Source organism: Pan troglodytes, chromosome 1 (assembly GCF_028858775.2).
Source record: "Pan troglodytes isolate AG18354 chromosome 1, NHGRI_mPanTro3-v2.0_pri, whole genome shotgun sequence".
NCBI classification, from domain to species: Eukaryota; Metazoa; Chordata; class Mammalia; order Primates; family Hominidae; genus Pan; species Pan troglodytes.
The window spans coordinates 72,359,865-72,386,713 of record NC_072398.2 but is presented as its reverse complement, the minus strand read 5'-3'; the positions used below and the strand labels follow the sequence as shown (position 1 = coordinate 72,386,713).

The window sequence follows — 26,849 nt, the reverse complement described above, 5'->3', positions numbered from 1 at the left end:
TCTCAGAAAGGAACTGCAGTAGGTGAGGCTGGAGCTAGCTTGTGAAGGGCCTTGAGACGTGATAAATAATTTGGAAATATCTCCAAGGGCAATGGTGAGCCAAGAGACATTACATTTCACCTGACTTTTATTTTATGTAAGTGATTTAAAGTAGGGAGCTTAAAACATAAGGACACATATAGCTAATAAGTTTATGTGGGAAATTATTGCCTGTTTTAGTGGGGAAATTCAAGGAGCCTTTGAATGACTTGAGAGTCAATGTAGAAGGGAGTTTTATGTTGAAAGATTCAGATTTTAATTGTTTGTTGTTTACTGTTCCTAGGACAGAAAATGCCCACTTTCATCTCCACAGGCCTCTTTTATGACTTCGTTAATTTTTTCTGCTTCATGATCTTGAAATTTTCATGTCACTGAATTTTGCAAAGATGAGGTCCACACAAGAAAAAAACGATTGAGATACAGTTGTTCTTAGTTACTCTCTAGGTCCTTACTAACCATCAACCCCTGCCCTCCCCACACAAAGGTCTTTCTAATTTTCTTATCCCAACTCATCTGATGGACTCTCCTCATCTCCCATCTCCATCCCTTTATCTCCCCAGGGCCTCAGGCAGCTTGTGTGGCGCTTGCACTGAAGATGGGACCTTTCGTCAGTATGTGCACACAGCTTCCTCCCGGCGGGTGTGTGACTCCTCAGGTTATTGGACCCCAGAGGAGGCTGTGGGTAAAGTACCATGACATTTTTTCTTTATACCCTGGTGACCACTGAGGATGGGGGTGGAGATAAAGAGTGGAGTAGTGACATGGTGACAAAAAGGCAATGTGTGTGTGTGTGTGTGTGTGTGTGTGTGTGTGTGTTTTGCTGGATATCTTTTGGAGCTGCCTGGTGCCGCTGTGTGCAGAATGTTCCATATGTGCCTAACATGGAGGCCCCATGGCTGTGGTAAAGCAGAGATCAGCATATAGGACAGAAGGATGGAGAAGTCAGCTGAACTCAGGGTGTGACTTCAGGGTGAGATAGCTGGGAGGTGTAGTGTTACGTGTGCCTACTGGTCCTTGGAGTAGCCGTGCCATGTGACAGTGTAAGCTGACCTCTTACTCCGCTGCATCAGGAAACACACCGCAGAGAACACTCATGCACTGGCTGAGCAAGTCTGGGTGGGGGTGGGGGGACCGCAGAGAAAACTCATGTACTGGCTGAGCAAGTCTGGGTGGGGGTGGGGAGACCAGGTGTTCCACACTGACTGTTCTCGTCTATGCTATTTTATGAGTCTATTAATCACTGGTACTTGTTGTGCTTTGGATATGATCTGAGCTAGGCTCCAGGAAGGGGAAAATATTTTTTGTTATCTTTTTTTCTGTACCTCCCCTAACTTTTCAAACAGTCACACATTCACTCACATATGTATATTAATGCGCCTAAGACAAATTACAGCATGAATCTTTTCCCAGTTCAAGTCAGAAAATACTGTTGACAGGATTTTAGCACCTCCTGATGAATGGCTTGACTTCTTCCATCTTCATCATCTTTAATGTTTACCTAATTATCATCTTTTTTCTTTGCCTTTAAAATATTTATTAAGACACTAGAAACAATTAAATAAGATGTGTTGGCCAAAGCCCCATTTGAATTAATCTGCAGTCTTGATTGTGACACGAAAAAAAAGGAGAATATTGGTCTGAGAGTCTGCAGTATCTGCAAGATATCATCCTGGGCTCCCAGTCACTCAAGTGACAGGGCTTCAGGGATAAATCTGGAAGGAGACAATTTACTTGATTGATTGTATATGACTTTTTTCAAGTGAGAATTTTCAGGGAAGAATGGAAAGTGAGTATAAAATTTACTGCATTGGACTCTGAACAGAGATTCGCATTTCATAAAGGGCCATTTTGTGTGTGTGTGGCAGTCTGTCCTGTGCTGGTGTTTTAATGCCTGTTTGATTCCCTGACCTGGTATTTTTTTCCTTTTTAATTCTAGGGGGAAAAATCAGTTATCTGAGAGAGGTAAAAGGAATTAGAAGTTCTACGTTCTAATTCTTGTATTGTGTCTTAAGGCAAACCAAATCAACTTTTAGGGCTTCCATTTCATGCTTTAACATGAAGTCATAATAAAAACTTTTTGACTGGCAGTGCTGCTGTTAGGTTGATTTCCAAGGACCTTTATTCTGCTAGTATTGGGGGCTTAATAATAATTATCAGACAAACTGAGAAGTTTTTAGGACTGCTAACATTGGACTTCACAAGCATTAATTTATAAATCATTAATGAACTAAGTATATATGATTAATAAGAAATACTAGTCTTTGCTTTGAAAAGGTGAAGAACCAGGTCATATTTAAAATATACACTATAAGAGTAATCTCTAACAGAGCAGGCACAAACACATGTATTTATAAATATGTCTAATGAACACTGCTTAACCACCAACTATTTTGTAAATGCTATGGGGATTAGAAAACTAAAACAGACATATTCCCTGCTTAAACATCATCTTCATGGTGAGAATTTTCTGGCTTCATAACCTAAAATAGCTCCCAGCCTCACCTCATAATTCTGTATTCCCTTATGTTCCTCCACTTGTCTTCACAGATATCATTACTACTTAATATTATACTTTATATTCTTTTATGTATTTATTGTTACATCTATCACTTTATTGTAACATATAGAAAGGCAAGACTTCGGTCTCTCTTGTTCGCTCCTCTATCTCTAATACCTAGATTAGTTCTTGGTGTAAAAGAACTACACTACCAATTTTTGTTGAATTAATGAATCAACTCATAATAAATGAATCAACACACAATATAGGCAAAAAACAATAAAAACCATAAGATGTAACACACCACACACACACAGTTGCACACACATATTTTTGAAATTAATAATATGTGTTTCTATTTCCTGCCTGCAGTTTTTCCCTGCAGCTACCTCCCTACTCACACATACCTGCACTGAAAGGGAAATTGCAATGTTTGAACTGGTTTTCTCTGGGCTTTGGGACATAATTTATTTTCCAAATTTTGAAGGGCTAAATACTTCTACTTTGGTAAATGTAGGTATTTAATTTCTCTAGAACATTGTATAGATCTACACTGCCCTAGTAAGGCGGGGCTAAACATTATCACTTATTTTGTAAAAGAGGAAACTGAGGCATAGAAAGATGTGCCACAGCCACTCAGCTAAGGACACAGGAGGGCTGACTCTGCTAGTTCTCGATTCAACACTCTCTCTTCAACTCCCATCACACGATAGAAAAGAAAACCATTTGGGTAGATTACTTCCATGGAGCTGACTTTCATAGATTCGTGATATTTGATTTTTTATCATTACATTTTTATTTGGCTACTGAATCTTCATTTTTTTTCCCACTCCATAATATGTGTTTATATTTCCTGCCTGCAGTTACCTACCTGCTTACACATACCTGAACTGAAAGGGAAATTTCAATGCATGGTTTTAAAGTTCGTCTAACCATCAGTTGAAAGGATTGCCAGGGTGGGATCTTAGGGAATGAAAGAAGTTTTGTGAAGAGCCCTACAAAGATTGCAGTGACAGAGTGAAATCACTGGTCTTCAGAAGCATTAATTTATCATAAGTTATGAATGGACTAATCGCATGTAATTCTCTGCTCAAGGATTGTTTAAGGACATGGCTTCTCTGCATCAGCCTCATGTTTCCACCTAGGATCTGGGTTGCTCCCTTCCCAATTCCTGGTGGGTTTCCTCTTGCTAAGGGCACCATGTACAGGGATGGGGTAACAAGAGTGTAATGCTTTTTACTTTTACACCTTTGTTCTTACTAGTACTTAAGATCTAACCTGCTAAGATGACCAACTTCTACAGGAATTCTAAAAGTTCTCTCCATAGTTCCTCTTTCTGGCTGCTAAGGGCTACTCATTTTCTGACTTTTAATGGCTGCTACTGATGTATCTTTCTGCTAATCTCCCCCCAGGGCCTCCTGATGTGGATCAGCCCTGCGAGCCGAGCTTACAGGCCTGGAGCCCTGAGGTCCACCTGTACCACATGAACATGACGGTCCCCTGCCCCACAGAAGGCTGTAGCTTGGAGCTGCTCTTCCAACACCCGGTCCAAGCCGACACCCTCACCCTGTGGGTCACTTCCTTCTTCATGGAGTCCTCGCAGGTCCTCTTTGACACAGAGATCTTGCTGGAAAACAAGGAGTCAGTGCACCTGGGCCCCTTAGACACTTTCTGTGACATCCCACTCACCATCAAACTGCACGTGGATGGGAAGGTGTCGGGGGTGAAAGTCTACACCTTTGATGAGAGGATAGAGATTGACGCAGCACTCCTGACTTCTCAGCCCCACAGTCCCTTGTGCTCTGGCTGCAGGCCTGTGAGGTACCAGGTTCTCCGCGATCCCCCATTTGCCAGTGGTTTGCCCGTGGTGGTGACACATTCTCACAGGAAGTTCACGGACGTGTGAGTTTGGTAGCATGACTATGGGGCTTCCTGGGGCTCTGGGGGTGGGTTTTGTTACTTTTCCCCCACTTTTTAATATTCAGCCATGCCCTTAGTCGGAGGAATGTTTAGACTTTCAGAGGGGATTTTACCGTAAAGTGGCATATCTGAGGTAAAGAAAAGCACTTCCCAGAAAGGGGCAAGCAGGTGTCTGATTGCTGATGCCATCATCATGATTATGGACAAAAGGTTAGTGTATGAGATGTTTCAGTTGAACTGAACATAATTGCTACAAATAAGTTGATCAGAATCAGATACTCCTGTCTGGTGACAATTTAATTTCTGATTCTTTGCTTTAGCTGTCTGATCATCTGCCACAGACCCCATAACATTTATAAGGTATAGTCAATTCTTCTATTGCTATGCAAGGAGGCCGAGGGCCTGGCAGACCAGACGATACACTCAGTTCCATGACTCATTCATGATATGAGTTTCATTCTTTCCCCTTCTCTCATTTTTCCCCCTCACACCCCAACAACCAACTCTCTTTTATCTTTCTCTTCCAGCTCTCCTCTTCCTGTTAGTTCTGTCTTTTCTTCCTACATTTAGTGAGTTCTACTATGTTCCTGGCACTGCATGTTCAGTGCTGGGGGCACAGACTAAGATGAGGTCCTTACTTACAAAGAATTCAATATCTGGAGCAGGAGGCTGGTACTCCAAAGGCAAATTCTCTTGACCTCATAACCTTCTTTGGAGACTGCCCTGAGGGCAGAACTAGGGCAAAACAAAGTTTTATCAGAGATACTGTCAGTTAGTTTTTGCTGCATTAGAAATCATCACAAAAGGTAGTGGGTTAAAACAACAAAGATTATTTCTCATGATTCTATAGGTAGGTTGGGTGCTCTCATCTAGACTTACTTGGCTAGCACCAGATGGCCCGGGATGACTTCCCACACAGCTGAGACAGCTGGCATGGCTGGGGAGATGAGGGCCTCTTTCCTCATGGTCTCTCAAGGCCTGGCCTGGGCTTTTCATGGTAGTGGAAGGGTTTCCAGCAGCAGAGAGGGCAAGCCCCAAATGCTTACACTTTTCAAATCTTTATGTTATTCATGATAATGTTCCACTAGCCAAAGCAAGTCACACAGCAATTTTAGACTCAATGGGTGGCAAAATAAACCCTCCCTTTTGATGAAAGAGGCAACAAAGTCACATGATAGAGGGGAACATTGGGGACAGGGTAGTCATTTGGCAGTCTACCATAGCTACAGAAAAAGTAGAGAAAAATGTCCACCTTGAGCTTCATTACATTTTTCTTCCCATATTTGCTCTGTCAATTAGAACTAGAAGATAGTGAAATGACCAAAAAGCTAATGCAAATGCAAAGGTAGCTTTAAAAAGAAAAAAGATGTCTTTTGAACTTCTTAAATAAGGCAGTTAAGATGACATTTGTTATCTAATTTGCTACACACACACACACACACACACACGTTTAAGGCCAATAATATCTCATTTTGTAGATGAAAAATCTGAGGCTTAACTTTGATTTGGTTCAATAGCTAGTAAATAGCAAAATTGGAATTAAAATCCAATTTTTCAACTGGATCTCATTTTGGTCCTCTTGCTTCAGTTAACACTCTGCCTTTTACAAACTCAGATCCTGGAGGGCTTGGGCTACCTGCCGCTGAGTTTTTCCTCAAGAAAAGTAAACACATGCTGATGTTTCCATCCAGTCCTTTCCCCAGCCACAGAAAAGTGTGAAGCTTTTATGCATGGCTGGACAAGCAGTCTGACAGAAACCGCCTTGTAAAGGGAAACTGTCAGCATTGATTAGGATATAAAATTGGTTTTACTTTAGAAATATCTGGCATTCTCATGAGAGGTTTGCTTCTCTGGGGGATGTGGGGGTAACTAATTTGGAAATTTAAAAGACTTTAATATCTAGGTTTCTTTTCTATTAAAATACTTAAAAGCCAGCACAGAGGTTTTTAAAGATGTTTTTGAAACCCTGAGACATTTCCTGGTTGCTGCATCAGCTGAGGGAGTGGAGGCTTTGTGGGTGAGTTGAAAAGTCTGTTAAAGAAGAGAGAACCATGGCAGAATACTGATGGCAGCCACTCACGGTAGTCCCAGCAACCCTTTGAGATCCTGTTTCACTAAGTAACTTCCATCCTAGCTTGACTTTGATGGTAGTTTTCCAATTAGGGCAGGCACTGGGCAAAATTAAGATGAAGGCAGATTTTGTCTTTGGGACCAGAAGCTCCCCTTCTTGAGCCCTTTTCCTCTTCTCAGTGTCTTGCCTTTCACCCTCACCACACAATCAGTGCACCCAGGATCTAGAGAGAGTCTGACAAGTTCCTTTCATCTCTAGGGTCAACTGATACAACTCCATTCCTGATACCTACACACTTTAATAGATTTGGAGGTGGGGAGTTGTTTAATGCATTTCTAATTGTGGAACTTCTTGCTTCCCCCAAATTGTGACAAAAGGTGTTCCTACCTGCTGTTATGAGACAGTTGATCTTACTCCTAAGGATTCAGTCTTCTCAAGACAGGAATTCTCTTGAGAGAAAACTATGATCGCAGACCCAAGAAGGGGGACTTCCTGAGCCCAAACTCTGAAGCTTTCATCTCCAGTTTCTTTGATTACTTTGATGATACAGAAGACTGGCTTTTAAATAGTTTTGTTTTGTTTTAACATGGTAAAAATGCACTTGAAATACCATCTTCCGAGATTAACTGGGACTGTTAGGTTCAGTGTTAATGCAGCAAGCATTTACTGCGCATTTACTCTGTGCAACGCACAGGGAATACAGAAATAAATATGGTTTCAAACCTTCTGGTGCTCGGGAAGACTGTGCCCTGATCTTTGTTTTAGACAATGCAGCATATGTTTAACCTTTATGTTTCCCATAATATTTCCCTTCAACTTCTGCAAACCATCAAGAAAGGACCCAGGGCATGCCTCACTTTGTGGCTGTAGTGGTCACAAACCCTTTGGTTTCCACAGGGAGGTCACACCTGGGCAGATGTATCAGTACCAAGTTCTAGCTGAAGCTGGAGGAGAACTGGGAGAAGCTTCACCTCCTCTGAACCACATTCATGGAGCTCCTTATTGTGGAGATGGGAAGGTGTCAGAGTGAGTATTTTGTGTGTGTGTGTGTGTGTGTGTGTGTGTGTGAGGGAGAGAGAGAGAGGGAGAGAGAGCAGGGACACTGTTCTCTGAATAGAAGTTTCAGGAGTTTGACTTGTTTTGGAAATGTAGGGAGCAAGGCACCATTTGATTCTAGTGTTGAAATTCTAAAATCTGGGACTTGGTTGTGTCAGGTCTTGAGATCTGGCATCTCTACATAGTTATGGAGGAACCCACTTTTACTTATAGCTAACCCCAGAGTATTGAGGTATTGAGGCCGATTATCTGGGGGCCCCTTTTATGGCCTCAGCAAGCAACTGCTGAACAGTGATTCAGGGAAGGAATTTATGCAGAAGAAGGTTACTCATCAAATGATGCTGAAAGAGGATCTCTTTTGAACAAATGGCCTATTCTACTAACGAGGTGTGTGATCTGAGGAAATTCAGTGTAGCTTTCGGATCTTCAGTTTCTCATGCAACCCTTAGTAGAACTGATAACAATATAATTTCCAGCTATTCTGTAGGCATCACCAAGGTAGAAATGGAATCACCCTTTCTGTTTCTTAACATACTATGTTACTTTTCTTGTTGCCCTTTTGTGATATTAGCATAGAGGACTAATTAATTCATTCTGGTTTGCCTGGGACTTCCCCGGTTTTAGCACTAAAAATACCAAGTCCCAGGAAATCCTGGACAGTTGATCACCCTACATCAACCTAACTTTAATGCTCATCAATTTGTTACTTATATAAAGCTGCTGGGATGAGGAGGCTGGAAGCCAGACACTGTGATTTGTCTTAGATTTTGCATCCTAATAAGATGGGTTATTTTTATTTTCCCAGACCAGGTGAAAATATATCGTATATTGAAGCCCTAATGGGAATCAATTCTGTAGGCTTGCTTGGGATTCCATCCCATCATTTAGCAGTCACTCAACATTGTTTATCTCCTCAATCTTCTAAGATCCTGAAACTATAGTAAGTCTATTCCTTGTCATAGAAGTATAAACACTAAAATGTTCCCAGCCCTCGATAATATGTGGAAGCCATTGAGGTCACCTCAACCTTGCTCACGTGCTGTCCCTTGCTACCTAACTCAGCCTGCCACCTTCCCTCCTTCACTTCAAATCAGATTTCTCCCTTGGATGCTTCACATTGCAGAGGACAAGTCCACTTGACACTGTTGTTGTTTTCTCTGTTTTGGTTGCTTCATTTTAAACCTGAAGCCCTCCAGTTAATGTGCTGGGGGTCTGGGTGACCACTACTACACTGGCAGGACCCTCCTTGAACAAAACACTCTGCCCTCTGCCCTAGTGTCTTCCAAGGCAGCTGTCTGATGGTGGCCACCCTGCAGCCCCAGGGTGCCATTTCTGCCTGGAGGATGTGGGGCTTGAAAGGGGTGGAGGGCTCTTTCCCTACCCTGATTTTGCACATTCTCTCACGAGCCTTAAAGCAGCTTCATCTAAGGCAGCACTGCTTGGCTACTGGGTCTCGCAAGGTTACTTATCAAAATGTTCCTTGAAACTTCTGCCTATGTTTTCTTCTCTGTGTAACTAGCACTTCCATCCAATGGGAAGGTATGCAACTCCAAATCTGGCTTAGCCAAATGCACCACATTACACGTAAAACAAGAAGAAGCCATACCAATCATTTGATCACTTGGATATCACTTGTCAATAGGACCACCAAAACAAGCACGATGCAGGGCCCTGAAATTATAAACAGTATTCATATAGAAGTTAATCATTTCAATCTGTGCTGTTCAATATAGGAGCCACCAACCATAGGTGGCTCTTTTTGCCTTTAAAATATACCAAATGCAACTAAAAAACTGAATACTTAATTTTATTTAATTTTAAGTAATTTATATTTAGTTTAAAAACCAAAACTCAGTTTAGTTATTGGAAAATCTTCAAGTATATTTGGAACAACTTGGGCAGGTAAATCTAATGTTCCAACTATAAATTTTATAAAGTCTAAATACAGATCAAATAGTTGAATTCAGATGTGCTGTAAGTGAAAAATACACACTAGATTTCAAAGACTTAGTATACAAAAATAATGTAACATGCCTCATTTTATACTGACTGCAGATTGAAATAATATTTTGAATATTTTGGGTTAGGTAAAATATTTTATTAAAACTAATTTTACCAGTTTATTTTTACTTTTTAAATGACTACTAGAAAAATTAAAAATGTGGTTTTCATTACAGTTCTGTTGGGCCGCATGGCACAAGATGATACATAGCATGCTTATATTGATTGTTTAGATTATCTTCAAAATGAAAATATAAAGTTGCCGACCTCCAAGATTATTCCTGGACCCCTTGTAGCAAAACATAGATGAAGGTTAATCCTCTCTCCATAAATAAGCACATTAAGGCATAAAGTATTTGGAGACTTCTTGGATATAGCACACATTTAATTAGGTCCCCAGTACAGTCTCTTTTCATTGAACCGCATTGCATTTATATAGAAAAATGATTTGTAGTTTCCTTAATTTCTTCAATTATGTTGTTTTTATATCACTTTTAGCCTTCTCCACTTCCAGCTTGCCATTTAAAATATGATTACTATATCACTGTATTCATAGCATACATTTAATTCATTTTAAACCATTCTCATTTCTAATTATTTAATCTTTCATTCATCCTAGTGAGGCATACTTTAAACAATAGATTAGAGCTATTTATGATGTTCTGGGTCTGAAAACACTTTAACATTCCAAATCCTTTATCTACTGAGTTAAAATATATGTCCATTTTGAGCATGAAAAAAGTCAAGGAGAAAAAAATGGTAGTCCTCATCCATTTTGCAATAGCCAAATATTGGTTCTTTCATAGGAGCATCAACCCAAACTTATTTTGTTTCCATGAATTACTTCATGTCCCTTTCACTATAAACTAACTCCCCCACCTCAATTCAAATTTTGTCATCTGTTGCATTAGCATTTGAGGTTGGAAACAAAAACATTTTTCTTCTCTCAGCATTTGTTTCTTCCCTGCAATATATGTTAGCTGTAACCAGGTGGTAGTAGGGAGTAAAGACAGGGACCTGAGCCCTAAGGATTCCCTAGACGGGCTGCTTAAGTCTCTGGGTATATGAACAGGAGATTGAATTCTACAAAATCCTAATTTTTATAACAACTGCACCTTTATGTAACAAAACAATGAAAACATAAAGAAATACCAGATAAAAATGAATAGATGAAACCACACAGACAGACAGGCTTTCTTCTTACCATCATCAGCTATTTTAAGCCTTTATTCATTATAGGGCTGGCAGGGTTTTTCTAAGCTTAAGACCCTCTCCCAGAAACATCATCAGGACCCTCGTGGATCTCCTAGATGTTTCTGAGCCGTGAGCTACTTAACTTCAGGAATTCCCACAACCCACTGGACATGCCAACCACCAATCATTGCTTAAATTGTATCTACTTTATATATCCATATGTTTGTTTCTATTTTCTGTAAAAGCATTCTTCTAGCTCCTACTTTTTTCCAACTTGCACTTTTTAATATATACCGAGAAATTGTAAGAATTTTAAATGATGGAGCTAAACAAGAAAATTTTTGTGTGTGTGTTATTTATGCATATATATTTTACCCTCTAGGAGACTGGGAGAAGAGTGTGATGATGGAGACCTTGTGAGCGGAGATGGCTGCTCCAAGGTGTGTGAGCTGGAGGAAGGTTTCAACTGTGTAGGTAAGTTCAAGAGTTTCAGTCTAAGATTGTGTCCTACTTTTAGAGGTGTATTATTTTGTGAGTTCTTGATATCCTGTAACATCTAGCTTAGTGATAATAATAATAACCTCTGATGTGTCCCTTGTATGCCAGGCATGAATTGTTTCACAGGTATTATCTCAGTCAATCCTTAGAATAACTGGGGAAGCCAAAGTTAGGCACACAGCTTAAATAACTTGATTTCATTTATGCAGCTAGAAGTGGTAAAGTCAGCATTTGAACTAAGGAAGTACAGCTCTAGAATCTGCGTGGTAAACCATTAGGTTATACTGCTTCCTAGCTTAATGTTACCAGGGATTTCTCTTGGACCCTCCAGGGTAACGCCAATATGTCAGGTAAGTAGCACAATCAAATGGACTCTACATACAAATTAGGGTAAGGAAACATTCTAAGCCAAAGCGAATGCAAGACATATTTTGGTGACTGCGTGTAGTAGATTCAATCATGAAGAATAAAAGAGGATCCTAACATATTTTAGCCTTGGAGAATCACTGGTAAAAATTTTAACTTTGACTCTAGAGTATAAGGTGCTTTTAACTCTAGACTCTTGCCACTCCAGGGAGGCAGTCTACAACACTTTTCCATTTCTAATTAAAGCTACCATCAACAGGTTTCTTAGATGCAGATTATTTTCCATTGTCATCTGCATAGATTGCAATGATTTGGTAGAGCATAACCACACATTGAAGTTTTTAAAATAGCAGTGCATTTAAAAATATTTTAATGTCTTGAAGTCTTAAGATAAAGTAGAACGTGATTACAATTATGTATAATTTATTAAGGTGTTAAGTATTATGCAGAATATACAAATGTCCCTGCTCTCCAGAGCCAGACCTGAATCATAGAATGTTGGTGGTCCTCTCTCCATAAATTCATCCATCCATCCATTTGAAAAAGGCCCATTGTGTGCTATATGTTCAGTGGTACCATGTATTCTGTGCTTGTTGTGTACCATGAGTCTGATAGAGTCCCTGATCCTTTCATGAGTACAAGTTTAGCAGTGACTTAGAGTACAGCTTCTCTGTCTTACAGAAATGCCTCCTACCAAAGCATGACAGATGAGTTTCTAGCTTTTGCTTACCTAAATCTAGCCATGAAGAATGAACCTTGATACAGACCATTCTGTTTACAAATGGCCTTATCTGTTGTAAAATTTTTTCCCTTTCTTCCAGTTCGAAAACTGAGGCTCAGAACATTTTAATGACTCATCCAAGGACATACAATGAAATCTTTGCAGAGCCAGCCCTAGAACTCAGCTTTCCTCATGCTTAATCAAGTGCGTTTTCCCTGCTATGAAACTACAGAGGATATATATATTTTTTCTGTTTTATTTGACTACCATTCAGATATTTGAAATACCTCTCCATTATTATCCTTTCCAATCCAAACATCCCCTCATGTGATTAGGTTTCCAGACCCTTTCTTATTTACCCCAAACTGTCATGCTTCATGTGGTCAATGCCCAGAAGGGAATCCAATACTCCAGATGTGGTCTGGCTATGCCGAATACATCGAACCGATTACCTCCCTCTTCTGTACACAAGTATTTGTTAACACAACCTCTGTTAGCATTATTTCTTTTTGGTAGCCACATAGTGGTCTCATATTAAATACAATATACATTCTCCAAACACTGAACTTTCCTCAGTGCAGCTCAAGTCTTATTTAACCTAAGAGCAGACCTTAATTTGTGTCTATCACATTTGATCTCATAAAATTTGGCTATTTCCTTCAACCCCAGTAAGACTATATTTAAATTGTTTTAACTATACAGGGTAAGGTTAAAATGATATATTCCAGCATTAGACATTTTTTCAGTGAATCATAAGTTCATCATATCCTAAGCACATAGTTATATTCCATTATTTCTCAAAATATCAGGTTTGAAGGAACCCCATTGTAAAATATATTTTTAAAGTATTCCGATGAATTTGAAAGAAACATAAACAAAAATTTTAAGTCCATGCTTAAAAAAATAGAGACAAGAAGTAAGAAGAGTAGTTACTGGGTTATAAGAAGAAAAACAAAACAAAACTATACACACATGGAGAGAGAGAGAGAGAGAGAGAGAGAGAGAGAGAGAGAGAGAGAGAGAGAATCATCATGGGAAAGTCATTCCAAAAGCACATACATTGGCTTTGGAGAGTGCTTTGAGTAGGTTTGGTGAAATGCATGAGTTGAAAGCACAAAATAGACTTTCAACCAAGTCCTGTGGACAGTGGCTTATATCTGGCAAGTAGAGATAGATTTACCACAGAAGGGTCTTAGAGGACATTGTTAAGAGAATAATTAATAACTATATATTTATGGATAGCTGGCAAATTACTGGAATAGCCCTGTGGTATTGCTGTGAAGAATTGAACATGAAAAAAAGGAAATAGTAACAGTAAATTTTAGTAATGCTCTTATTGAATATATACCTAGGTGTTGTTATTTTGAATCTTAATCTTATTTTCATGTCCTATTTTTAAATAGAAAATGGAAATTTGAATTGTGCCATTAATATTAGTTGTCTCATATTTTGGTAAAAATTGCAACAGAACTTAAATGGCTTTGTAGGTGTTTCTCAGCTATCTACATTTGAAGGCAGTGTGTCTATGTATCTATAAAGAGTCAGTGCTATTCACTTACTAGGAGTTATCGTATGAGCAAGAATGGAACTTGTCCAGTGCATACTAGCTGGCTTTACAACGCCAATATATTTTCTTAGATATTCATTTATCACCTGTTTGCTTTTGAAGACAGCCCCTCTGTCTTAGTTTGAGGCAGTGTTCAGTGAGCTGCTGAACCTGCATTCTGGCTCTTGGATTTAAGCCTGACTCAAATTAATGCTCTATTGCTTACCTTTCGAGGGTCCTCTACAAAGTCACATAAAATCACTGAGACTCAGGCTTCCTATCATAAAAGAAACAAAATACACACCTCACAGGGTTGTCCTAAGACTAAAAAAAAATTAATAACATATGTAAGCCTCAAAAGCCTGGAGCCTATATTCTCCAGTGTAATAGCAGTCACGCAGTTGAAGAAACACAATTAAGCAACAAAAAGTGATTGAGAACAAACCCCCCGTGATACTTTAATATTTCAAAAACTATGAAAAAGATTCAAATATGTAATACCTGATAGGATTTATTTAGATTCCTTTCTTCTTTTACCTACCTATCTTATATCTCTAGTTTCTCCCAAATATCTTACTCAGCTATTACTTAAAATTTCTTTCCACACCCAGCCTACAGCTGCTTTTTTTTCTCCCTGTTCTTTCTCCCCTGATCTCAACCATTTCTGTACTTTTATAATGTGGATGGTTTCTACCTTTCTCCCAATGAGAAAAAATCCTTCTTCTTTGGGGATGTGTGGGATGTATGTGTATCTCTGTGTTTGAGGTAGGCATTAGACTGGCAGGCAATTGCAGAATTCTCTTCAGTGGGCTGGAGAAGAAGTGTTGTGGACATTCCCATGTTCATTTTTTTCATGACATTTATGAAAACACTTTTTCTGTGTCACACAATATTTCTTGGCAGGAGAGCCAAGCCTTTGCTACATGTATGAGGGAGATGGCATATGTGAACCTTTTGAGAGAAAAACCAGCATTGTAGACTGTGGCATCTACACTCCCAAAGGATACTTGGATCAGTGGGCTACCCAGGCTTACTCCTCTCATGAAGACAAGAAGAAGTGTCCTGTTTCCTTGGTAACTGGAGAACCTCATTCCCTGGTAAGTTAAGCCAGATGAATAGAGTCGAGGCTGCGCAAAATTGTAAAGTGACTCCCCCTATGCTTACACTTGGGGTCTATGTTTGGATAATTAAAAGAAGAAGTAAGGAGTTAGAAGCCCTAGGGAACGTTACTGGATCTGCCAGCATTGCTATTACAGTTACATGATGTTGGACAAGTCACTTAACCTCTCTGGGCCCCAAGGTTCTTACCTGGAAAAATGGGTATAGTAACACCATTTGCACTGTTTCAGTGGTTTACTACAATGATCAAATAAGCTTTAAAATATGTATTAAAGATCAAAGTATAAATTGATTTAAAGAAGTTTTATTATTGAAGAAACCCTTGATATAAGTAAATCCTTGAGTACATATTTTTTTTTCTGAATATCCACCTAAATAGATAGAAGATCCTCTGACGGATCTAAAATGCTATACCAACGACATCTATGAGATATAGTTGAAGACTGAAAAGAGGATTAAAGGCTCACAACTCTTGGGACCTATTCTAGATGCTTCTATTGTGAAACAAACTCTTCCATTTATTAGAATAGGCAATACAGCCCTTTCACAGAAGTGAGATTTAGGCCTCTAGGTATTTCAGGCCAGAATGAAATAATAGGATTTTATACTTGAGAAGACATCTTTGAAGAGATTGAGGAGCCAGCTAAGGTTGATGCTCCAATTCAAGGATTTCATCAAGGACCCAGGGTCTCCTAGATTCCAGCTCTTTCATCCTCGGGCGCAGCCTTCTTCCTCCTGCTCAAAAGATGGCTGCAATTCTCCTAGGCGTGAAGTCAGCATTTCAAGGAAGGAGGGGGCAGGCCAAAGGAAAATAGGTGCATGCCAGCTGAGTCTTTCCCTTTTTATTGGGAAAATGATAGCTTTTCTGGAAGTTCCACCCGCCTCTTACTGGTCAGATCCAGGCCACTTCATCACCTTTAGTTGTAAGGAACCCTAAGGAGATGAACATTTATAACCAGATACACTGTCGCCTTGAATAAAATTGGAGTTTATTAATAAAGAAGTAAGGGGAAATAGATACCAGTCGGCAACTAGCCATTTCTGCCACACTCTCTCAGCCTAAATTCTAGCATCTTGCTCTTTCAAGTCCTGGCATCCGATGACAGGAAGCCAGGGAAGTTGGGAGATTCTGAGGTAATGACCGCTCTCTGAAGTGGCTTTTAGTCTAGTCTGTCTGTCTTCCCTAAGTGAAGTGGGAGAAATTTCCTGGAGTTTCATTTCTCTGGCTCCTTTACTTAGCTGAATCCTCAGTGGTTCCCTAACTCAGTAGCCTCACTTTTGGGGCCAGTGGATGCTGCCTGGTAAGGGCTTCATCATCACCCCAGACAGACTTCCCTGGCTGTTCCTGGGGCAGTTATCTGAAATATGCCAGGACTATTTGTAACCACCCAGTGTGTAAGACCCCTGGGCTGATGATAAACGAGAGTTGTTGTGTTTTCTACCCTTGTAAGTTATATCTTGATGTTAAAGAGAGCACTGAGAAATTCTTCAATGTTGAGAAAAGTTTTCTGCCAATAATGTGATCATTAGGCATTCAGAAAGAGAGAACAACTTTGCTTTGAGCTGGAGAGTTTCATTGTCCTTACTTATATCTTCACACTCCACACTTCAAATTGTTGGTTGAAATTGTATTTCAGATTTGCACATCATACCATCCAGATTTACCCAACCACCGTCCCCTAACTGGCTGGTTTCCCTGTGTTGCCAGTGAAAATGAAACTCAGGATGACAGGAGTGAGCAGCCAGAAGGTAGCCTGAAGAAAGAGGATGAGGTTTGGCTCAAAGTAAGTGGCCCAAATGCTTCTTTTGTGCATGTGAAAGGTGTAAGCATGTGTGTGTGTGTGTGTGTGTGTGTGTGTAAATGGTGCATTTGGATGACTTGTCAGAAAATTTTCTTTTGTTATCTCAAAGTGTTAATATTTTGAGTTTATTTTCACCTCTCTGTATTGTGGACTTCTTTCTGTTAATACATGAGTAATCAGTTTATCAAAGTGTAACATACACACGGAAAAGTGCAAAAATCAGAAATGCATAGCTCCATGAATTTTTGCAAAGTGAACATCCTTTCTAATCACAACATAGATCAAGAAATAGGACATTCACATCACTGCCCCCGCTCCAAGGCTCTCTCATGTCCCCTCTTAGTTATTACACCACTGAGGTGGATACTATTTCTGTTTCTATCATCATAGATTAGTTTTGACTGTTTTTGAATTTTATAGGAAAACACTTTACAGTATGTACTCTTTGCAACTGATTCTTTCTTATTTGGCATTATATTTGTGGGATTCATTCATGCTGCTTCACTTAGCAGTAGTGTTCATTTTCATTGTGGTATAAGCATTGCAATGTATGAATACACCACCATATATTTAACCATTCTAATATTGATGAATATTTGGATTATTTCTGGTTTTTCTCTATTATGCTATTACAAGTCATTCTGCTATAAGCATTTCTGTACATTTTTGTGGTGAACGTGTATAAACAGATGGGTATATTTGGAACTGCCAGATTGCAAGTAGGCCAGCTTTGGTAAATAATCCCAAATAATTTTCCACAGTGGTTGTACTAATTTATACTCCCACCAGATGTTTTGAGTGTTTCAAATGTTTCACATTTGCATCAACATTTGGTATTTTAAGTCTCCATTTTAATGTTTTGTTGGATATGTAAAGGTATTGCCCTGTGGTTTCAGTTTGTATTTGCATGATGACTAATGAGATTGGGAGGCTTTCATATGTGTATCAGCTATTTGTACATATTTTTTAAGGGCATAATCAAGTCTTTTGTTCAATTTTCCATTGAGTTGTCTGTCATTTTCTTCATAATTTATATTATTTCATCATAATTATATGCATATTAATTCTTTTTCAGTAATATGCTCTTTCATATCTTCCAACACTATGGCTAACTTTTCTTGCTCTTAAACACATCTTTAGACGAATTCAAGTTCTTTTTATTTTTTTTAAGAGGCAGGGTCTCGCTCTGTTTTCCAGGCTGGAATACAGTGGTGCCATCATAGCTTACTATAGCCTTGAACTCCTGGGCTCAAGAGATCCTCCCATCTCAGCCTCCCAAGTAGCTAGGACAAGAGTTGCTTGCCACTACACCCAGCTAATTTTTAAATTTTATATAGAGATGGAGTCTAGAAAAGGCACCAACTCCTGCCAGTATCTAACATCAAACTCAAGTTAACCAAAGCCTCTTCTTTAAACCTGAGCAAAGGGGATAATCAAAGTAAACTGCTTTCATGAGACACAGGGGCAAGCTTGTATTCACTTAATAATTTTGCCTTTACCTAAATTAATATAACTTATTATAGTCCTTGATACCAAATAATTTAAATGTTTAGCTACCGGTGAGCTTCCTTTCCTGTCATTTTCAAAACTAGGCTGGGCTTATGACCTTTTTGTTTAAAGCATTGCTAATTCTTTATGTTTTATTTTGCCTCTCAAATGTAAAACTGTTTAGTCCCCCCAGGCCCAAAGACAATCATGGAAGAGGTGGGCATGTGAGATTATAAGGACCAGATTTTGAGAGATAAAATTAACTGAGATCCTCCAAATCAAAGACAGGCACATAGATGCCTAAACAAAATGTTTGTGTTTTGTATAACTAATTACTACAAGCCAAGATTATAGCAACTCAACACACATAAGTCAGTTTTATAACCTTATTTTTGACTTTTAGTTTTGACTCTTATATTGCTTAAAAGAGGTTTAAGAGCTAATAAGTGTCTGCCCACCTTCATTCCTGGCTGGCCTAAAACAATTAATTAGCTATAAGTCTTTTAACTCTAACTCCCTTGACCATAAGGATCCCACCAAAGGACATAATGGACCCGGGGCAGATAGCACACCACCCCAGCATCGGGGTAAGACAAGAGGAAAGCTTGGCTATTAATACTATTTCTGTAGTGCCTTGACAAAAAGGGAAAACGTAAATGAAAAAAAAAATCCATAGCCCCTCTACAGACTGAGTAGATCCCCCACTTGGCCAAAGGGAATCCCCTCCAAATGCTAAAAAATCGAATTCAAGCCTGATGAGAAATAAAGGATCAGACACACCTCACTATGCTCCCAACCCCTAATGTTTAAGCCAGGATCAGAGGCCATTCCAAATTATAAAAATAAAGTATTGCCCTTTCCTACGCAAAAAAGAATACTTTTTCTCTTCAATTGGGAGACTTAGCCTTACTGGGAGGAAAAAAAAAAAAAAGGATACCTTGAGGATAAATTACAACCAAAATGGAAGGGCCCCTATCAGGTATTATTAAACACCCTCACCATATTAAACTTTTAAAAAATAACTACTTGGGTACACCTCTCCAGAATAAAACCTGTTTTTTAATGAGTCACAGGCACCATAACCTACATCTGCGGAAGAAGCCATGACCTACCTCTGTAAACCTTTGAAAGACCTCTGCTACCTATTTAAAATAACACATGGCCAAAAGTAATAATGTGATACTGTGGATAGGAATAGGAGCATTAATTATTTTCTTCTTGATTATAATAAGTCTTTTCTATTGCTTTGGCCAACTACCTTCTCCTAGAAAACACCTCTTGTATCCTTGTTGGGTGTAGAGACTCTTCTAAGGACCTACTAGACACCATGTTGACACTAGTAATCCTGTTTGCTCTCTCAATTAACCTAATCCAATGTGGGTGGAAGTAAAACTTTATAATAAATATTTCAAAAATTATAGCGTCAGGGAATCATCTTTGTGATTACTAAATTTGTCATCAACATTTCCAGAATAGCAAATTCCACCTTCTGGCCTATCCAGAAAAATCTCATGGCCATCTCCTCAGACCTCCTGACTAATCACTGCAATCTCAAAGTACCCAGACCCCTACTTGTTAGGTGAAACTCTGCCTCACTTAATGGATTCCACCTAAACCCCCTGCCACTATGACCTAGACCTGGAAAGTTGGCTATCTTTACCTCCAGTGCACTAATAATTCTATCTTTAGTACCCACTGTTGTGTTAATGACACAAAAACAAAAGTTTCCCTTCAATGCTCTAATCTAACTCTAGTTGCCAAGTTCCCAAGGTTGCAGCAAGGTAAATGGGATTCCACTTGTGTTCGAAAAATCTGTTTATAGGCCTTCTCCTGAATCAAAACACACAGGGGAAAAGCAACTGCCTAACTGGGGAAGGTGGAAGCACAGCCCCCTTCTAAAGAACAAGGAGAGTTTGACCACCCCCACTGGAGCAGGGGAGAAATATCTCTACAGACCCAATGTGGCTGCAAAGGGTAGACATCACACCTTGTGGGGCCTCTGTGCCCCAACTGGGCTCGTTTCTGTTTGTGGTCATGAGTGGGAAACAGTCATATCTCATAACCATTCCCGACTTCCTGGGGAGCCATGTGTTCTTTCAGGCATAGCTTTCCCTAATTTATCAAAAAGGTGAAATGGGTGAATATACATTGGCCACCCTTACCCCTGTGGGGATCACTGTCTATAACCCCTTAAGACCCAGGAATACCAGAAATAAATGAGCAATAACATTGATTCTGGCAGGAATTGGGGCAGTAATAAGACTAGCAGACCCCTGGGATGGCTTGGCCTACCATGAGTTAGCCCTAAAATGCTTGACTCAAACCCTACAATCATTAGCCACCAACACAGATTAGGCATTAAAAAGAATTCAAAAATTCCTAGACTCTTGGGCAAATATCATACTTGATAACAAACTAGTGCTGGATTATTTAGTAGCTAAACAAGGCAAGTCTATGCAGTTATTAATAAAATATGCTATACATATATTAATATTAATATATTAATTAATTAATATTAATAACTTCAAACAGGTTGAGGTTAACCTTCAAAAAATCTATGAACAAACTACCCGATAACATAAATACAATGAGGGTACTGGCCCCAACTGTATTTGGTTGACTATCAAAAATGTTCTCCCAAGTCTTACCTGGTTCTTACCTCTCCTAGGACTTTTACTGTAAAAGCTAATAATAGCTTTCTGTTATTACTAATTTTTGTCCTTTGCCAATTTAACCTCTTTCTTTTTTTTTTTTTTTTTGTTTGAGACGGAATCTTGCTCTCACCCTGTCACCTGGGCTGGAGTGCAATGGCGCGATCTTGGCTCACTGCAACCTCTGCCTCTCGGGTTCAAGCGATTCTCCTGCCTCAGCCTCCCAAGTAGCTGGAATTACAGGTGCCCGCCATTATGCCCGGCTAATTTTTGTATTTTTAGTAGAGATGGGGTTTCACCACATTAGTCAGGCTGGTCTCAAACTCCTGACCTCAGGTGATCTGCCTGCCTCGGCCTCCCAAAGTGCTGAGATAACAGGCATGAGCCACTGCGCCCAGCCTTAATCGAACCTCTTAAGAAAGTTTGTGTCTTCTAGATTACAACAATTCCTTCCTTCTTTTTTTTTTTTTTTTTTTTTTTTTGAGATGGAGTCTTGCTCTGTCACCCAGGCTGGAGTGCAGTAGCACAATCTTGGCTCACTGGAAACTCCGCTTCCCAGGTTCACGCCATTCTCCTGCCTCAGCCTCCCGAGTAGCTGGGACTACAGGCACCCGCCACCATGCCCGGCTAATTTTTTGTATTTTTAGTAGAGACGGGGTTTCACCGTGTTAGCCAGGATGGTCTCGATCTCCTGACCTCGTGATCCGCCCGTCTCGGCCTCCCAAAGTGCTGGGATTACAGGTGTGAGCCACTGCGCCCGGCCACAACAATTCCATATAAAAATGTTAGCAGCACAAGGCTTCCAACCCATCCCCTCTTCTGACTCAAAAAATAAAAACACCCTCCCTTTAGGCCCCTTAGGCCAGCTGTCCAAAGATTTTTATTCCCCCAGTGCTAGGCAGAAAGCAAAGTAAAATCAGCAGAAAGCACTCAGAGAAGATAGACCTCCACCCTTCTGCAGCCCCCTGAGGATTAAGGAGGAGTATCTAATATCTGAGAGGGGGTTAAGGTAGAAGATCAGTAGGACTTGTTTTGTAAGCATTGGTTAGGGCCCTGCTAATCAGAGCAGGATCTGGTTGAAACAGCCTACAGTGAAGAAGCCAGCCAAAACCAGCAGATGGCAATAAAAGTGACCTCTAGTTGCCCTCACTGCTCATTAGCATAAAGACACTTCCAGCAGCACCATGGCAGTTTCTAAATGCCATGGCAGCACGCTATGGCAATGACCCAAAAGTTACCCTATATAGTTCTGAAAACTCCTTGCCCCTTTTCCAGAAAGTTCTGAATAGCCATCTCTTAATTAGCATATAATTAAAAGTGGGTATAAATATGACTGCCAAAATTTCCTAGGCTGCTACTCTAAGCACACTGTCTATGGGGTAGCCTTGCTATGAGAGTAGCGGTACCTCTGCTGCCTCTTCATAAAAGCTGCTGTCTAACACCACTGGCTCACCTTCAAGTTCTTTCCTGGGCAAAGCCAAAACCTCTCCTTGGCTAAGCCCCAGTTTGGGGGCTTGCCTGCCCGGCATCAGTTTTCTGAGAAAGTGGAGTTGAATTTTATCTAATGCTTTTTCTGCATCTATTGAGATGATATTTTTTCTCTCTTTGTTCTATTACTATATTAACTCACATTAAAACATTTTTTTAATGTTAAACTAACATAAGATATTTGGAAAACCAACAGCCAATCACAGAGCTTTGAATTCTATTTGAGAATATGTTGTTGGTTTTTCATCTACATTCATTAGAGTTTGGCCCTAACTTTCTTTATTTTACTGTCTTGTCAGGTTTTATGATCAAAGCTAAATAAATAAGTTTCTTAAATAAGTTTCTTTTTGCTCCAGTTCTCAGCTCTATGGAATATTTTGTGTAAGGTTGGTGTTAATTTTTTGAGAATTCATCAGTGAAACTATCTGAGCCTGGTGTTTTCTTTGAGGAAAAAAATACAATTATGGATTAAAATTTTAAAACAAATGTAGAGAAATTTAGGTTTTCTACTTATCTTAAGTCAATTTTAATAAGTTGAGTTTTTCAAATAATTTGTCCCTTAAAAAAATCTAAAATATCACATTAAGTTTTTCATAATATTCTGCTATTTTCTTTGTCATGTTTCTACAGAATAAGGATATTTTTCACTCATGCTATTGTTAATTTGTGGCTTGTCTTTTTTGTTTTTACTGCTCAGTCTTGCTAGAGGGTTATCATTTTCATTAACCTTTTATTAATCTTTTTATATGACCAACTGAAGATATATATGATCTTATTTTTCATTAATTCCTTTATGTTTGCATTAACTTGTTCTTTTTCTAGTAACTTGAGGTGATGCATAGGTAATTGCTTTTTGTCCTCTCTGTTTTTAAATTTTATACATTAAGGCCATAAATTTCCTTTTAAACATGACTTTAGCTACATTTCATAAGTTTTCACATCTTATTTCTGTTACCATTCAATTCAAACCAATTTTCTTGTTTTCATTGTGATTTCTTTTTTTACTCCTGAGTTATTTATAAGTGTGCTGTTTAACTTGAAAACATATGTGGATTTGCGGTAACTCTTTTTTTAAAAAAAAACATAGCTAGAGTCTTCTGTGGTCAAAAGTATATTCTATATTTCAATTCTTTGAAATTTGTTGAGCCTTGAATTATGGATCAGTCTATGGCCAATATTGGTAAGTATTACATGTACTTTGAAAGGAATGTGTGGTCTGCAATTGTTGGATAAAGCATTCCATATATTTAAAATGTCATGTTTGTCCATTGTGTTGTTGAAATTTCCTATACTATATATACTTTGTATATATTGGTTTTTCCCAATATTGTGTGTACTGTTTCCATCGGGTACTGAGAGACATGTATTATATTCCTCCAAAAAAATCTTGGATTTGTATGTTTCTCTTTTAGTTTTGTCATTTTTGAGACATTTAGAGGCTATCTTATTAAATGTGAAGGCAGTCTTTACTTAGCCTGGTAGTGTGAAACCACAAAATGACTATGCAAGTTGAAACCTGCAACCTTAATAATCAATGGGAAAAATTACAATTACTTCGTGATATCTAAAAGGTTTTTTTTTGCAACATTAAATGCTCTCTTATTTTTAGTTATAAGTATGTAGAAAATGGAAAAAACTAGTGAAACTAATATTTAGTTCACTGGAATTTGAAACAGAAACATGAAGAAATAAAGTGTTTCCTTTTTTGTGAAAAAACAAAAAACAAAACTTATGAAGAATACTTTAAACATTGTTTGCCTTTTCCTCATTGTATGACTTACATTACAAAGCAAGCAGTTCTTCTGTGTGTTGATGAATTGTCGTGTTTCCTGTGAAGTTTGAATCCACTTCCAGCATTTTATCCTTTGCACTTTCAATGTTATGAAATATCTCTGAGAGTTCCTTTAACGTAAGTTTTTTTCTTGACATCACTTCTGGGACAGCTTCTTCCTTTTTGTCACAACTTATTTTTTCATTTATATCGATAATTTCACTTTCACTGACTTTCTCTGGCTGTGTTCCCAGAGTCTCTTGAATGGCAGTAGAGTCAACATTCCCAGAGCCAGCTATTTCTTTTGTAACTCCATTTATCTTTGATTCAAATTTCACTTCCCAGTATTATCATTTTTCATATATTTGCTACGTGTTCATCCTTTTTAGCCAATTCCCTCTTTTGATTATCCATTTCTGTAAAGTGTCATTTATCACTAGGAGACAAAATGGTAACGTAAGTATACACTTTTTAGTTTCTGTGTGAATGAAATAACAGATACCCAGTGACCAGTCAGTGACAGACTTTGAACGAAATGATGTGATTGGTCACCCATCATTATTCACATTTGTTATTCACATGGTGATTTTTGGATTGAAGGACCAATAATGAAGTTGGTACTTAATATAGTTAAAATTAATATATTGTGCAAACTGAAATACGAATCGTGTTCTTGGGAGACTGATTTTAGTTAGCTAAATTGTTATAACCGATATTCATCCATATGGGAACTGTGTAAACTGGAAACTATCAGTATATAATTTTAGAATTTTTGTATCTTTTAGGTGAATTATCTCTTTTAAAACTAACTTTAAAAGCCCTCTAGCAATACTTCTTGCTTTACCATAACCTTATTGTAGCCATACCTATACTGAATAACATTTTATATTTGTGTATTGTGTCTTCTTTCATCCTATTACTTTTAACTTTTCTTTGTAATCATATTTAATATGCTTAGTTTGTTATCAACATATTATATATATATATGTGCAATACAAAATTCTCTGTTTTCTAGTTGGAGAACTTAGTACAATTACATTTAATGTAATTAAGAATGTTCAGTTTTAAACTTACCAACTTACCGTTTCTTATTCATTTGTTCTATATGCTCTTTATTTGTCTCTTTCTTGCTTTTTTTTAAATATGTAGTTTGATTATGTGATTTCTCATTCTATTAGTTTGTTAGTGTATTAGTCAGGGTTCTCCAGAGAGAAACAATAGGATGTATCTACATATAAATAGATAATAAGAGGGTATTCATCAGGGGAATGGCTCACACAATTAGGGAGGGCAATTGGTTCACACAATTAAGTCTCATGATAGGCCCTCGGCAGGCGGGAGACCTGGGATGCTGGTAGCACGACTCAGTCCAAGTCCAAAAGCCTCAGAACCAAGGAAGCCAATGGCATAATTCTGTCTGAGGCCAAAGGCTCAGGAGCCCCCAAGAAGCTGCTGGTACAAGTCCCAGAGTCCAAAGGCTTAAGAACCCAGAGTTCTGATGCCCAAGGGGAAAGAGAAAGAGATTCCTGCTCTGGAAGAGGAAGAAAGAAAAGTCTCCCCTTCTTTCACCTGTTTGTTCCATCTGGGCTCCCAGCTGATTAGATGGCACTCATCCACACTGAGGGTGGATCTTCCTCTCTCAGTCTGCTGACTCACATGACAGTCTCCTCCAGAAACACCATACAAACACACCCAGAAATAGTGCTTTACCAGCCATCAAGGCATCCCTCAACCCAGTCAAGTTGATATTTAAAATTTACCATCACAGTGAGCTATACTTTTATTTTCTAAGTGGTTAGTCTTGAGGTTGCAACACGCATTCTAACTTGTTGAGAGTCTGGTATAAATTAGTACTCTCACAATTTTATAATGAATAAGATACCTTAGAATACTTTTCCTGCATTTATTGCTTTCTGCATTTTTAAAGTAAAATGAATTTAAATTCCCTAATATTTACCCTCTCCAGTGCTCTTTAATCCTTTCTACATTTCTATGCTTCCACTATTTTTGTTTAGCTTGAGGAAATTCACTTTTATTATTTCTTTTAATGTGGGCCTGCTGGCAATGAGTTCTTCCAGTTTTTGTGTGGCTAAAATATTTTCATTTGGCATTCATTTTCAAATGATATCTTTGGTACAAAATTCTAGGTAGCCAGTTGTTTTCTTTTATCCTTTGGAAGATGTTATCCCGTTATCTTTTCACTTCCATATTTTGGAGAGTTAGCTGTACATCTGATATATATTTCTTTGAAGGCCATGTCTTTTATTCCCTGGTGCTTTTAATATATTCTCTCTGTCTTTTGTCTTCAACAGTCTTTCTATGATGTTCCAAGGCCTACCTGTCTTTGCATATGTCTGGTTTGTCAAGCTTTTCCAATCTGTGGCTTAGTGTCTTAGTTTCAAAAAAATTTTTTTCAGGTATGCCTTCTGCTCATTTACTTTTTTTTTCTTGGTTGCCAAATATACATACATTACACCTTTTTTTGTGTATCTTTTTAACTTTTCTGTTCTTCTGTTTGTTATTCCCTTCTTTTTCATGCTGTAGTCTGATTATTTTACACTGAGCTATCTTCTGTTTCAATAATCCCAAATTTTGCTCAGTATAATCAGCAGTTAAACTAT

The 26,849-nt window shown here is 38.6% G+C and overlaps 1 protein-coding gene across 1 annotated transcript in view; it reads left to right on the top strand.

Moving 5' to 3' along the window:
- Positions 1-26,849, top strand: part of PAPPA2 (pappalysin 2) — a 299,157-nt gene that overhangs the window by 144,830 nt on the left and 127,478 nt on the right. Inside the window, exons 6-11 of the mRNA XM_009438817.5 lie at positions 600-721; positions 3,949-4,438; positions 7,425-7,553; positions 11,161-11,252; positions 14,813-15,006; positions 16,666-16,812. Coding sequence (XP_009437092.3) covers positions 600-721; positions 3,949-4,438; positions 7,425-7,553; positions 11,161-11,252; positions 14,813-15,006; positions 16,666-16,812 — 1,174 coding nt within the window. The remainder of the gene's footprint in view (positions 1-599; positions 722-3,948; positions 4,439-7,424; positions 7,554-11,160; positions 11,253-14,812; positions 15,007-16,665; positions 16,813-26,849) is intronic.